Source organism: Pagrus major, chromosome 21 (genome assembly GCF_040436345.1).
Source record: "Pagrus major chromosome 21, Pma_NU_1.0".
Classification (NCBI taxonomy): Eukaryota; Metazoa; Chordata; class Actinopteri; order Spariformes; family Sparidae; genus Pagrus; species Pagrus major.
The window spans coordinates 26,148,372-26,162,494 of NC_133235.1; the positions used below are offsets into that span (position 1 = coordinate 26,148,372).

Consider the following 14,123-nt stretch of genomic DNA (forward strand, 5'->3'; position numbering starts at 1 on the left):
TTGTCACCTGGTTAAATTCGCTGACGACACAGTCCTGCTATTTCTGCTCTCTACCCTAAACCTTCACCACAGCTCTGTTCTTCAGGACTTTATCACCTGGTGTGAGGACGCCTGTCTCCAGCTGAACTCAACAAAGACTAAAGAGGTGTTTGAGTGTTTGAGTGGCTCCCATCAGGCTGCAGGCTGCAGGCTGCGCTGTCCACGCTGCAGAACACAAAGGAGGAGGGCCACCATTGTCCCCACAGCAGTCCAGCTCCTGAACTCTGACCCCTCCCTATCCCAACATCACTGCCCCCTCAACTGACTGAATGCACACCGCACACAGCACTTTACCATGAAGCACAGAGCACTTTGACTGTGACGGTCACTGAAAATACTGACTATAGCACTTTATATGATTTTATGTTGTTGATATTCTGTTTGTCCTTTTTTAATGATGCTGCTCCTTATGCCTTTTAAATTGCCCCTTGGGGACAAATAAAGTGTTTTGAATTTAATTTAATTGAATTCTTGATGGAAGGACGTTGACTGTCGCGCCGCTGCTTCAGAAAAGCTTTTGTAAATGCCAAAAGAGGAGAAATCTGTTGCTTTTATTCATCACAAAATGATTTAGAAGTGCACTGAATTGGCTTCTACATTTAACAGAAGAAGGACAAAATAAGACTTTTAGAATATAATATATAATAAGAAAAATTAATCAAAACTTTATGTAAAATGATGTAGTACAACACTATATATTGGGCTTGATTTGAAATATTGGCTGCTGTGTTTCAGAAGAAACACTGATGGTATGTTTTGCACACCTTCTCTGAGGAACGCTGCAGGAACTGACCTGAATTTTAATTCGAAATGATTAATGAAGTCATTACAGGCCGATCTCTTTAAGATAATCTGACCAGAAACCTTAATGGCTGACAGAATTCCCAGTTGCATCTTTATATTCTCCACAAGTCCTGCAGTCAAGAAATCACTTATGTGAGGTCAGGGACAACAGTTAGGGACAACAACGGTAATTATTATATATATTGATATAAATATTATAAAAAAACCTAGATCTTGCAGTGGGATCCCCAACCCAGTCACTCATAAAAGTACAAATACCCAAAAAAAAAAAACAGACTTATAGTAATTTGGGTAGTTATAATTAGTTACTTTCCCCCATTTAAGTGATACTTCTGTAAAGTGATCATCTATAAATGGTTATTATCTTTCAATGTTTGGTCAAATTCATGTCAGAACGTTAGCTAGCTATCATACAGTCTTTAACGAACAAACTCCAGGAAGGATGATTATTTCACTTAAAGAATAACAGAAAATGAAAACAGGTGCTCAGCTGCTACCATATTGTGTCGCCATGTGTTCAATCTTCATTTCATTTTGCTGAATTACGGGATTTACCATTCAAGAAGTGTTCCAAACCCTGAGTAAACAACTTCTCTCCACTCAGGGTTGCTTTCATTTCTCTTACTGGTGACACACTGGGGATTTCCACTAGCTGCAGGTAATTAATCATTTTGTGCACATCAGTTATCACTGAGCTGCAGATTAGAGTCACCCAACATGCATGTCACGCCCGGTGGAGTGATAACGCTGTATCTATAAGCTCTCTGTTTCTCTTATCCGCCCTATGGATCTGATAAACAAGTATAGCTGAGTGCACCTCAGTAGCTTTTGGCCTTTCTTGACCCAGCAGCTCTTTTCACAGCTCCACCTGGTATTTTCAACATGTGCCTTTTCAATTTCAAACCCCTTGTCAAGGAAATGGGACTGTGTTGGACTGTGAGATCATTTTCGGTGGACTCGAGTTGCACTCATACTGTATGTGCAGGTATAATAAAGTCGGCGAAGGAGAATTCGGCAGCTTGATTTCATGGTGCATCTCAGTTACTTGGCGAATCACTTGCAGGGGTGTCGGATATATCCTTTCCCCTTAATCCTAAGCATACAGACGAGACGATGTAGCACTTCTTGACCTTCAGTTACATGCATCCAAGCGGACACGATAATATTGAGTGACAGTATGCAATAACACAGCAATTATCTATGAGCTGCAGCCTATTCTTGGTATCCAGAGATGTGCTTAAAAATGTCCTGATCTGATCATATCTGCATGTACTTTGAAACTCTCTAATCTGTAGCTGGAACAACAATAAAGATAGCAGCGCAATTAGGGCTTATTACAGTACTGATAACACTGGGCATGCTGCAGATACTCTCATTTTAATGCAACAAATACATTCGAGGCAAGTGCTTGAAAGAGTGAAGGATAGTGATCAGATGGGGTTCATACAGGGGCCACGCTGGATGAATTATTTTCATTTTATGAAATAAAAATGAATCCATCAGTCCTGGTCCTTCATGAATCAGTGAAAGCGTAACTCACCAAGGCGCCACTAGTATTCATTTAAATAACCTTGACCTTTCTCTGACATACTATAACCTCATATATGAGGGTGAATGTCAGAAATTCTTGTATATTTCATCACGTAATGAGACTCTGAAAAGCCCATGAGCATAAATATTGATGTCTGTCTCCACAGAGGGTGCCTCAGAGAGTTTTGATTTATTCATATTAAGCGCTGTGCCTAACACATGATCAGAAAAGAGGACTAACAAGTGGGTCCATCTGATACAAAAAAAAAATAAATAAAAATGGATCTAATGTCTCAGCTGTGCATCATTAAAAGCCTGTCTCTGATTCAGACCTGGCACCTTTGAGTCAGGAGGGTCTCCTTTTCTTTTCATAATGTCCCTGCCAAGTTTGAGACTTTTTCTTTTTTTAACAGTTTAGTAAAGGCAACAACGTCCCGGAGAAAAGAAAACTACCAAAGGAAAAAAAAAATAATCAAAAGAAATAAATCACATCTCTGCCGGCTTTGAACCATCTGACGAAGATGAATATGTCCAAAAAAAATCATCTGAAGAGAAAAGAAAATGGCTTTCAATAATTTGAGCGACCAGATCCACATGAGTCTTTCTCCTCTGAGGTGTAACGCACAATACTTGAAGTGGAGGCTGTGATGAAAGGATTGTGTTGATGGTATTCATTGTGGAAACTTGAGGACAGACTGTTGATTCTACTTGTTCTGTGCTGAAGTGGACTATAATAGCCCTGCCACTGAAAGAATCTCTTCCCCACTGTGATAATGGTTAGATACGTCTTTGCAAGTGTGCACGTTCCTCTTGTGTAACTGTGGGACAAATTACATAATCCCTATGCTTTATGGCAAGTATGCTTCGAAATAGAACGAAAGCAATGCTCCTAATTATGGCAATAAAGATATCAAACGGTGAGGCTCGGCAAGGTCGCTCTGCACACAGGTAAGCAAAAGAAGTTTTGTTATTGTTCAGCTTAGGTAAAAAGATGGAAACTGCACTCCCCCGAGTGTTTCATTGTTCAGACACAGAAAAAGTTTTCACTTCAAAGTCCACTTTGACCAATTTTGAGAAAATCAAGATTGGATTCGGAGCGAGTGTTGTGAAAGTTTGTCAGACTCAGTCAGAAGTGTGAAAGTTCCTTGTTTCCCTTTTTAAAAAAAGCCATGTCTGCTTGCGACACCTCATTAGCAGATGTGAGCGGATGAACCACAAAGGAAAGTCTGAGGAAGTAAAATTTACCAGTAATTCATAAAAGAATAAAGGAACTTCTGCGAGGCTGTACTCAGGCACTGCATTTCTGCAACAGTCAAAAAATTAACAGTATAAAAAGGGACGTTATGTCAAAGACGTCTATATAATGTGTTGAGGAGATGTTTACTGAAGTTAGCATGCTAACCTGCTAGCCCACATGAGGCCACACCCGTTGTTTCAACTGGGAGATATATGTTTTCCCAAGTCCTCTTAGCTTTTTAATGTATATATATACATATATATATATATATATATATATATATATATATATATATATATATATATATATATATATATATATATATATATATATACTGTATAAATGTGTATGTGTTTTATTTCAACCAAACCTGAGATGATTGTGGAAAGAAACCAAGTTTATTTACTTTACGTTGTGTTTAAATGACGTAAACAAAATGAATAAAAGCTAAAATCTTAGTTCAGTAAAAGAGGAGAAACTTGAATTCAGGCGATGTACGCATGTTTGTATGATGGATATTCGTAATATATTGAAATATATGCATTTGGTTTGATTTCCAGCGTAACTGAGCTGACAAGCGGAGGAAGGGGGAAGGAGCAGTGAGGAATGGATCAGGCTCAAAATCAATTCAAATAAACTTGAGCTTTCTACTGACGCTGACAGATGAAGTTAAAAGCGTGACTCTCTCCTCTGAAAGCAATAAGAAATTTAAAAAAGAGCTCAAAATCAACAAAAAATGAATGTGAAACCACTCAGGGAATCAGTCCTGACATGTCAGGATGACATCAAAGGTCACTGCAGGCTATCTGTGAGTAACTTCTAGTAATCATCCGTCAGTGAGTCTTTTCCTTTTGAGCTGATTGGCCCTGTTATCTGTCTGCTGAACACTTGATTGGACGGTGATGAGCAGGGTTCAGGGAAAACATTAGTCTGATATGGCATTTCAACTTTGTCCCTCGCAACAGACTGAGGCGTTCTCGCAGACCTCAAAGAGAGGAACATATTGATCTGGGTTTTTTTTTTCCACTCCTGGTGAATAGTTTCACCTTAATTTCATCAGCTGCTGCTTTAAAGTTGGATTTATGTCACTGACGACAGACAAGGTAAGACGCACTGTTTTGGTTTTGATTTGCGAGTAGGAGAATGATTGAGATTGAGTTAAATGAGATTAAAATGTATTGATTTTAAGTCTTTCTTAAGGTCATTGCGGGATTTAGTAAGTTTACAACACTCCAACCGCAGATTTGAGTCATATTACTCCAAAGAAACCGAGGAGCACCTTGACTTTTAAACCCATCGCTCAGAGTAGTTGTTTTTATTTCAGGTGATGGACCTCACTGACCTCCTGCTCAGGAACTCAGATGAAACCCCCTTTTCTCACAGCAACCAGCCGTGGAACATCACGATTCATGACGTGAGTACTGTGGCGCCACATTATCTCACCCACGGGCTTCACTGAATCTCATTGATAAATCTGTCTGCTGAGTGTGACCTGTTTTCCCAATGAGGGGTCAAGAGTTACTGAGCTGAATCTCAGGAGATACATTTGCTCATTTACAGTTTCGTCGTGCTCTCCTGTACGACCGAGACAAATGAGCTCTGTGTTAATGTTCCTGTCCGCGCTCGTGTGTCGGCATATGATTATCCGATTAGATGAAGAGGTGATGTATACGTTCCCTACAGACCCTAAGCCCTGAGAGAAGTACTGCCGACGACTTCCTGGACGCCCTGCTGGGTGGGAGCACCTCCTCCTCGGCTGCGACGTCTCCCCTGTGGTCGCCCTGCACCACCGACAGCGGCATCAACGAGGACCCGCCGACAGATCCCACAGAGAGACGCCACCCAGCCTACTGCACTGCTTTTCCAGCCTTTGACACAAAGTCTTTCCCTCAGCCTCCGCCCCTGGAGAATCATCCACAGCCAGATGAAGAGAAACCTTACGTTTCCATAGATCTCGGTAAGGTCAGATTTAAAGTAAAAAGGTGGAATTATAATGTGAAAGCTTGCTAGAAAACTATATGTGAACTCGGGAAATTGACAGAAGACCTCAGTGTGAGATCCATTTGTACTTTCTGTTGCAGAATAATGAGAGCTGCTGATTGCGGCTTTCAAAGAGCAAATAATTGGATTTCCCAATTTCTGCGCGTTTGTAGGATAAAAGCTTGTGCAGTCGCCGTTTATCACATGAAGAAATGATCATTTTTGGGGGCAGCTTTTTGAATAATGGTCCCTTTTTCACGTTGATTGTTGACCCCCTAAGTGCTAAAAATACCGAAATTGACTGAGAAAACTATACCTGCAAGAGAAAGAAAGACACCTAACACACAGAGAAAGGTGTGACCTATATTTTGTAGCGTTTTCTAAAGAGCAGCAGGGTGTAGCAGTAACAAAAGTCCACTTTGAAGTCCACCTCCAGTCAAAAATGTCTTTGTCTTCTTGCTCCTGCCGTTGAATGTTTGAGCTTCACTGTGAAGACCTGTCAGAACGGGACCAGAACGCAAGACACAGGCAGACAATTACTGAACAAAGTAGGATCTTTTACAAAGGTCAGGCACAAAAGCCAAACAAAGTACAACCAAAAAGCGAAGTACAAACCAGGAATGACATAAGCAGACAGAAACATACCATACAAGGGCTGATTAACTAATAGGACACAGGTGAACACAGAAAAAATGGGCGGGAAATCACACAAAGAGAGGAAATGAAAAGCAAAATGTGACACGTGAGGACAGAACTTCAAAATAAAACAGGAAATAACAAAACTCAAGTGTAAATTTTCTCTGTACTTGTTGAAAATCTGATTTTAAGAGGCAGGTTCAGCAGTTAAAGGGTGCTATTTGTAAGAAAAGTTAAATTAACAAGGTTGTCGAGTGCACATATCTCCACAATGCAAGCAAACCGCCAGTTGTCTACCTGGAAGTGACTGTTAGCTGTTGTTAGCGTGATGTCACTGTAATTCAGTCTCAAGGTGCCATTTTGAGGATTTTAAATAGGTAAACATACCCAGAAACAAAACCATGTCAGACAGACATTAAAACATTTTTATGTACGCAATCTTTTAAGACATAGGCAGCAACCTTAACATGTTGTGTTCTTGTTGAAACGGAGCTTGGCTGCAGTTTTGTGAATCATCGCCTGCTGTTTTACTGACTCACTCTGCAGGCTGGGACTCCTCCGATCTCCAAGAGCAGTTTGGCATCGCATACTACCTCACTACGAAGCAGACGTCCCCTCTGTCCTCTGCTCAGACTCTCACAGTGAAGGACCTGCTGCTATCCAACCTCGGACAGACGGTAAGGAGAAGAGAGCTGAATATTTCTGAGAAGAAGCTTTCTAACTAATAGAGGGTATTAAATAGAAAGGAGTCGGCCTCAGTGTCCTGAATAAATACAGTATGATCTAAGGGTACGCTCTACTGCTTCTCTGTATAATTTACCAAGAGACCTTTTGAGGCAACCTGCCTCGGGCAAAGCGAGCGCCCTTCGGATCGAACAAACAGAATTTTATGAACTGGTCCACTCCAGTGGCTTTTCTGGGTAAACTGCTTTAACGGGAATATTCTGTCCATCTGCTTCACAGGCCAAGCAGAGCCCCCAGCATTCCCGGCAGGAGCTTGTACTTAATGAGGATGAGAAGAAACTTCTGGCTAAAGAAGGGGTGAACTTACCCAGCAAACTGCCTCTGTCAAAGGTACACGAGCAAAACACACACTCACATGTCTTCACACACTCTCTCTGTCACACATATCCCAGTTGTAACCACCCTGTTCAACCCCTTTTTCCTCACTTACCCTCTTCTTTTTCCCTCCCGTGTGTTTCATCTCCCTGACAAGTTTGAAGAAAGGGTTTTGAAGAAGATCCGGCGGAAAATTCGCAACAAGAACTCGGCTCAAGAAAGTCGGAAGAAGAGGAGGGAATACGTTGATAGTCTGGAGGGAAGGTGAGAGCTCAGCATCCTCGCTCAACACCACGTTAGAAAATCTAACTTTTATCTGCAGTCAGTTGTTTTGCTCCGAAGCCCCCCATGTTTTCTCATACACTTAATTAACTTTAATAAACTGTTGCGTGGATGGACTGTGAACATCTTCAAGAAGTAAACATCCATTTTATGACTTCATATCATTGGTATAAAAAGCCTTTTCACTTGCGGATATCTGGTGTTTATCAGGTCTGAAAAAGCTTCTCAGGCTCACAGGAAGTTCGCAGCATCAGAAGTGTTTTGTTTGGAATAAAAAAAAGACAAAGAGCTGAGTTGTGGGAGCTGTCACGGCTGGCCAAACCAAGAAGGACCAGAAAGTTTTTTCAAGAGAATAAGACTTCACAGAGCTCGACACAAAGTTAACTGATATCTGAGGGGATTCGGTGGAAAAATACCACAGAAATAACACATTCAGACACTTCCACATGAGAACATGGCTGAAAAAAGGTGGATTAGAGTATTACTAGCCATAAAGACCTCTTTCTAGGACATAAGCAATAACCATGTCAGATTATTAAGATATTAAATGAAACAACTACGAGATTATTATAAATTAAATCATTCACGAGTGTTACCACAGGGAGCCAAACGCTCACAAATAGCCAACACATGCAGCTGACTGACTGTCTTGGCAGTACCTGACTCAATCTAACTCCTGGCAAATCAAAAATAAGACAAAGAGGCTGAGCTGAAGCGAGCCTAGTTAGTTACACAAGCAGCCCACCTGGCTGCAAGCTACCAAGCTAGCTAAGGCTAACAATCACTATTTATGCAAGTTTGAATTTTCACCCCAAACTACCAGAATACTTTACTGCTCGTCAGCCTTGATGAGTGAGCAACAGCAGGCATCGAGGGTGTCAGTGTTTGTGTTCAGTTTAGCCTCAGACTAAAGTCAGCACTCACCAGAGACGCCGGTCCTGTCCGTTATCCTCCAGTGTCTTTTTTCCTCTCATCTCTTCTTCGTACGTTCACGAAGTAAAGTACATATCCTCCCCGTTCAGCAGTCAAGTACAAAAGAATCACAGCACATAACAGTAGATTTCAGCTCGCTGCTGCAGAGGTTGAGAAAGGAGAGTGAAGATAAATCCGCTTTTAAAACAAAAAATCTTTGCTCTCCTCGACCCCTCTGTGTTTAGTCCTCCAGAAGCTCGGGGCTCTGTCCATGGCTGTCTCCTGTTATCGCTAACAGGGTCACTTGTTGATCTGAAACACCAACAATTAGGCTTAACTTTTACTCTTAATTTTATTTAAACGAGTGAGTTGTATAATAATCCAACCTCGGTACAGGGAATTTGCCGCAGAGACCGAAACCGTTTTTTCTGTCCCAGGCTGTAAACATGTTTATTTCTGTTGTAAAGTTGGGCATTTTAACATCGGATCTTAAGAGATTGACTCATTTTTTGGAGCTAGCCCCAAGCGGATGTTCGAGGTACCCCAGTTTTTGGCACGTTGGCGTTGGCTTCGTTTTTCAGCCCACGAGGTTGCTGTTGACATGCACACATGCTTGCTAAAAAGAGTTTATAACCAATCTGATCTGTGACCCCCACTGTGCCCGTATTTAGGCACAACGGTGCTTTGAGCTAAATGTTAACACATCTCAGTTTAGTATTTGAGCATGCAAACATTTTCTAATTAGCACTGAATACAAAGTACATCCGCTGTGGGTGGGAGTATCATTACTTTTGCTTGTCTTTTTTCTATTTTCTAGAGAAATTCTATTTTCTCCTGATTGCAAACAGAACATATTGAGAATTGTGACCTTCAACATACAAACAGATAATTCAGTCACAGTCATATATATTCAAACTAATGAAAATAGGTGTCTAAGGGCCGCCGTGTAATGAATGAACAGCCTCACACTGTGAATGTTTGCAGCACAATCAGAAAAATGTACCCAAACAATTCAGCTTTCTTTGTCTGATTCGAGGTCAGTTGGACAGAAACACTGTAGAGCGTGATAGCCGGTGGCACTAAAGAGCAGCTTATCCGCTTTGTGTTGCAGCTGGAGTGGTGGGCGAGTTTAAGCAGAGGTTGAAGATGCAGCGTCTCATAATGGAGAGGCTGGAGGTTTGGGCCAAAGTGGAGCTCAGTTTAGTCGTCCTCCTCCTCTGTGCTACCTCCAGGCTGTGCAGAATGAGCCCTGCGCCACTGCCAGCTTTTGTCACTAAATTTTGTTAATCCTGCCCGCCTCCCCCACATTGGCTGTTCTGCCTCATCACACCTCCGCAAGCGATGCGGAGTAAAGCTTGTAGTTTGATTCTCCTCAAAAAAACGGCATTGCAGCAAATTCACCCGACAGGACTCTCTGTGTCAGACTCCTCCAGGTTTATTGTTCATCAACTTTTCCTGCAGTATCTATAGGATGTGCTTGATTTTACTGAAGCCGAGCTTCAGATAACTCTCCTTGTTCCACTGGTCTCTAAAACTTGCCATCATTGATTCATGACTGAAGTGAGAGTAGAAAGTTTGGAGTTCAAAGATGGACCAGCTGTGCCCGGCGTGTGTTAATCTATAAACCAAGAACCACGGTGTTTTCCATCAATACACATATTTTAAACATATTTGTCTGGTCCCACACTCTGTCAAAAATTAATGCAGAATTGATTGTTTGCTTACAACAGGGCCTCTATATCGCCAAACAAACCTTTGTGCATGTATACACCCCACACTTTTTAGAAAATCCCTAATTATTGAATGGGACCTTTAAAAATCAAACAGTGTGCTATCGACACTCAGTCAAGCGTGAGGCCTGGACAGCGAAAGTTTCATGGTGGGGCAAGATCGTTAACAGAGAGGAGAGTCAGCATTTGTTTGGTAATTAAGTCAGCTGCGAGCGTGTCGACGGGGAGTCATTATCAGTCGTGGTTCAGCTCAGTCGGAGGGCCGTAATGGAGGATGACTCAAAGGGACTGAAAGGAACGGCAGAGACAGCGGAGGGGTGGGGTGATGGTGGAGATGCTGGATGACAGAATGGGGTGCGAGATAACACTCCGCAGACGGATATTGGCAGAGCGAGAAACGAACGGGAGACAATGCGGAATCACAACGCAGAGTTATTTCATACCCTTCTTCTTTCCTAATTATTCCTCTCTCCCTCTGTAGGATGTCTGCATGTAGCACGAACAACCTCGAGCTGCAGAGAAAGATCCAGCAGCTGGAGGAGACCAACAGGTGAGTCATCACAAAGGCCAGCAAGTGCTGCATCTTAAGATTATTTTCATTTGATGATTGATCTATTTATTACTTTGCTACTTGAACAACATTTTGCTTTATACACATTTGAATAATACACGCTGCTTCCTTTAGGGAAACTAGGGCTATTCACAGTGAGGAAAATACAAATTATAAATCGTGGCTTGATCTTTCTCTTCTGATTACAAAACTACATACTGCACCTTTAAAAGAAACAGATGCCAAATAAGTCAGTGCAGCACTCATCTAAAATAAACACTGTAGCATTTCATGTAGGGTGGGTATCAGTGGTTTGAGCCATAATAAAGTGCTTTTTTACCACCAATAAAAGGTTGTATTTTGTACATAAATGACAGAACTCAGTGGGTCAGTACAATTTCCCCAAACCCCTGCTAATCCCATATGTTTCCAACAATGTCCTTACCCAGAGAAATCTGAACTTTAACGAAACGTAAATGGCGTTTCACCTGTCAATGGCATCGAATGCTCATTAGTGATCCCACACTTCTTCATAACGTCATCAAACTCCACCGGTTACTGTTTTGATTGAGGGACCCCTAAGTGTAACACGTAATCCCAGCATGACGTAGATAATGTACTGCTTAGTTACGACTGCAGGTAGTTAGCTGGACATGCTAACGACTGCAGTGCAAATAAACCCACTTCTTAATCGATTCCTTACACGATTGGTCTTGTTTAAGGCTGAGAAAAGACACCACCCTCAAACTATTTAAATTAATAAAGGTATCGCTCTCATTAATGCCCCATGCACCACCGCATGAAGATATCCAAAGTCTTGCTTTGAGTCTTGATCTTAGCTTCAGGGGAGGATCGATACGTTTGTTGTATCATTCACTACCCCCCCCTGATCCAAATCTTTCAAATCTGTATAAATCCTGTTTTGGACTCATTTGTGGGCATTAAATCTCAATCACAGGAACTCATCCAAAAATCCCCTTTCAAGCGGTGCCCTGTATTTTTAATGTCTCGTTTTATCTTCGCCGCTTCATGTCACTCTTGGACTTGTTTATGTTCGGCTAAAATTGTTTGCGTGAGTCACGTCTCGTTCGCTCTTTTGTGCCTTTGTTGTGTGTTGGATCGTGTCTCAAGGGAGTTTCATTGATCGCGATGATTGATTTTGTCCCCGGGGCCCCTTCCTCTGACAACCTTGTTCGGAAAAATTCTACTTGTTTAAAATCGGGACAGAGGAGACTCGGAGTAAAATCACAAGAATTCAATCCAATTTAAAAACTTCACACAGCGTTCTCTGACTTTGATTCTTCGCCCTGCCATCTCGTCGTGCTGTTGTGATGACTATGATGTGGGAAGAAGGTTTTGTGTACACGCTCTTATTTTTTGCTGTTTTTACAGACACTGAAAAAATGATGGCTATGTTTTTAGGAACCTGTGGCCCTCAATTTGACAGTCTGTTTCATCCTTTTGTCTGTTTTTGTATCGCAGCGCTCTGTTGGAGCAGCTGAGCCGGCTTCAGGCTCTCCTTCCTAACAGCTCTGGCAAAACAACACACAGGGGGACCTGCATCCTGGTGAGAAAATATAAGGCATTACTTTAATTTAAACCGCTGAGAGTTTGCTCAGACGGCATCAACTGTAACGACTAAATGATAGATGCAGGTCAGTGCCTGAGTGCATTATTAAAATCAACTGCCTCTGCTGCGCTGCTGTGTTTACCTTTAAAGGTGCAACATGTAGTTTTAAGATCTTCATTGACTCATTTGAACAGACTTAATAAACAAACTGACCTTAAATGACAACACAGTTTTATACTGTTTTGCTTTGTTTATATGTGGTGGACCCTGCCATCTTTCTAGCTTCAAACAGAGTTCTGGGGACCTTGTTTTCCTCTGAGAACAGCTTGTTTACTCAGTTATGGAAAAAAAAAAAAAAATTCTGACCTCATTAATATTGTAAATATCAGTATGGATTTGTTCTCCAAACCTACATAGTGCCCCTTTAATATTTGAATTGAGTCAAAGGTTTGAATACCACCTGCAGCTCATCTTTTGTGCAAAATTGTAAGTAGGTTATGCCTGATAACTCCTTTTCTTCTTCTCCCCTCTTGTCCTCTGTCTTCCGTGCTTGGCCTGTTTTCCCGTCCAGGTTTTGCTCCTCTCCTTCTCTCTGCTCATTTCCTCAAATCTTCAGCCAGAACCTTACAGCCAACTCAGCCAGGCGGAGTACACGCAGACCAAAGGTTTGTCGACACTCTCACACATCCTCTAAGTCAGTCTGTATCGCAGAAACACACACCGTCTCCTCTGAACCATGTCTCTGCCCCCCTCAGTGCCGTCGCGCTCCCTGCTCTCGCTGGATGAAGTGCAAGACGTCCCCCCTCGTCCCTTCTTCTCCACGGGATACGAGGACCTGTGCAGCCTGATGAAGAAGCTCTGACCCAGGCCCACGATCTCCCCACGGTAGACTTACCATTCTCCCACATACAGGATGAGAGGCACCGAGACAATCACTGATCTCCTCGGGGGGCCCCAGGAGGAAAGATGTAGCAAATGAGCGCAGGTTGCTTGCAAGCGCAGCATCCAAATGAGCGGTTTGATTGCTTTCCAGCGTCTGTTTCGCACTGCAGAGACTGAGGCGAGGACCGAGTGAGGTGTTATGGTGTGTTTGTCGTCCGCACCAACACACAAACAGCAAGTTATTAAAGGATTTTTTTTTTTTCAACCTGAAATACACTCACTCAGATAGAGGTCGGTGAGGAGGTCAGCCAAACAGATGTAATTTTGTGTTTTTTGAGCTTTGGTAGACAGAGACTCAGAGACCTGCGGGAGCATGTATTACACTGCTGATGTACTACTGCGAGATATCATCTGTAAGAGACACAAATGTATATTCATTGCTGTATGTTATTGTTAACTTTTAATGTATATATTGAAAACTGTATTAAAAAAAGTTTTGAGTTGCATTTTGTAACAGTTCAGTGCAAAACTGGCGAAGTGAAGAGAATTAAAAAACTCCAGCGAACTTTGGAGACACCAGAAGGGATTTGTTTATTTCAGCAACGCCATGTGTCCGGCTCGCTTCCCCCCCCCAAAAAAAATTATAATTAGGCAGGAGTCAGCAAAAGTTCCTGACTGACTTCTCACTTCAATTAAAAACTTTTACTTTAGAGCCAGCTGTCAACGAGGGACTATGGCCATCAGAGTTCATATCTCAATTTGACAGCGAAAGTCTGTTATTATTTTGTTGAAATATAATTATTGGCTCATTATTTGTTTTTGTTGCGTGCCTTTTTCAAGTGGGGTCAAGAGAAATGCTAACAACAATGGCACTGACAGCAGCGAGTTGGCAAACGTTTCCAGTGTTAATAA

At 42.0% G+C, this 14,123-nt stretch overlaps 1 protein-coding gene across 1 annotated transcript; it reads left to right on the forward strand.

The window, feature by feature from the left end:
• The first annotated feature begins 4,937 nt into the window (after positions 1-4,937).
• Positions 4,938-13,566, forward strand: LOC141017073 (cyclic AMP-responsive element-binding protein 3-like protein 3-A). Its single transcript, XM_073491691.1, has 9 exons — positions 4,938-5,024; positions 5,294-5,567; positions 6,773-6,903; positions 7,190-7,300; positions 7,443-7,549; positions 10,691-10,759; positions 12,242-12,326; positions 12,901-12,994; positions 13,085-13,566. Exons 1-9 carry the CDS (start codon positions 4,938-4,940, stop codon positions 13,189-13,191), a joined length of 1,065 nt encoding a protein of 354 aa, XP_073347792.1. The 3' UTR covers positions 13,192-13,566.
• The last annotated feature ends 557 nt before the right edge of the window (positions 13,567-14,123 follow it).

Excerpts from the sequence above, each read along its gene's own strand:
- LOC141017073 (XM_073491691.1), top strand. The coding sequence starts at position 4,938 with ATGGACCTCACTGACCTCCTGCTCAGGAACTCAGATGAAACCCCCTTT. Across the intron at positions 5,025-5,293 it reads GGAACATCACGATTCATGAC|ACCCTAAGCCCTGAGAGAAG; the intron begins GTGAGTACTGTG and ends CGTTCCCTACAG. Across the intron at positions 6,904-7,189 it reads TATCCAACCTCGGACAGACG|GCCAAGCAGAGCCCCCAGCA; the intron begins GTAAGGAGAAGA and ends TCTGCTTCACAG.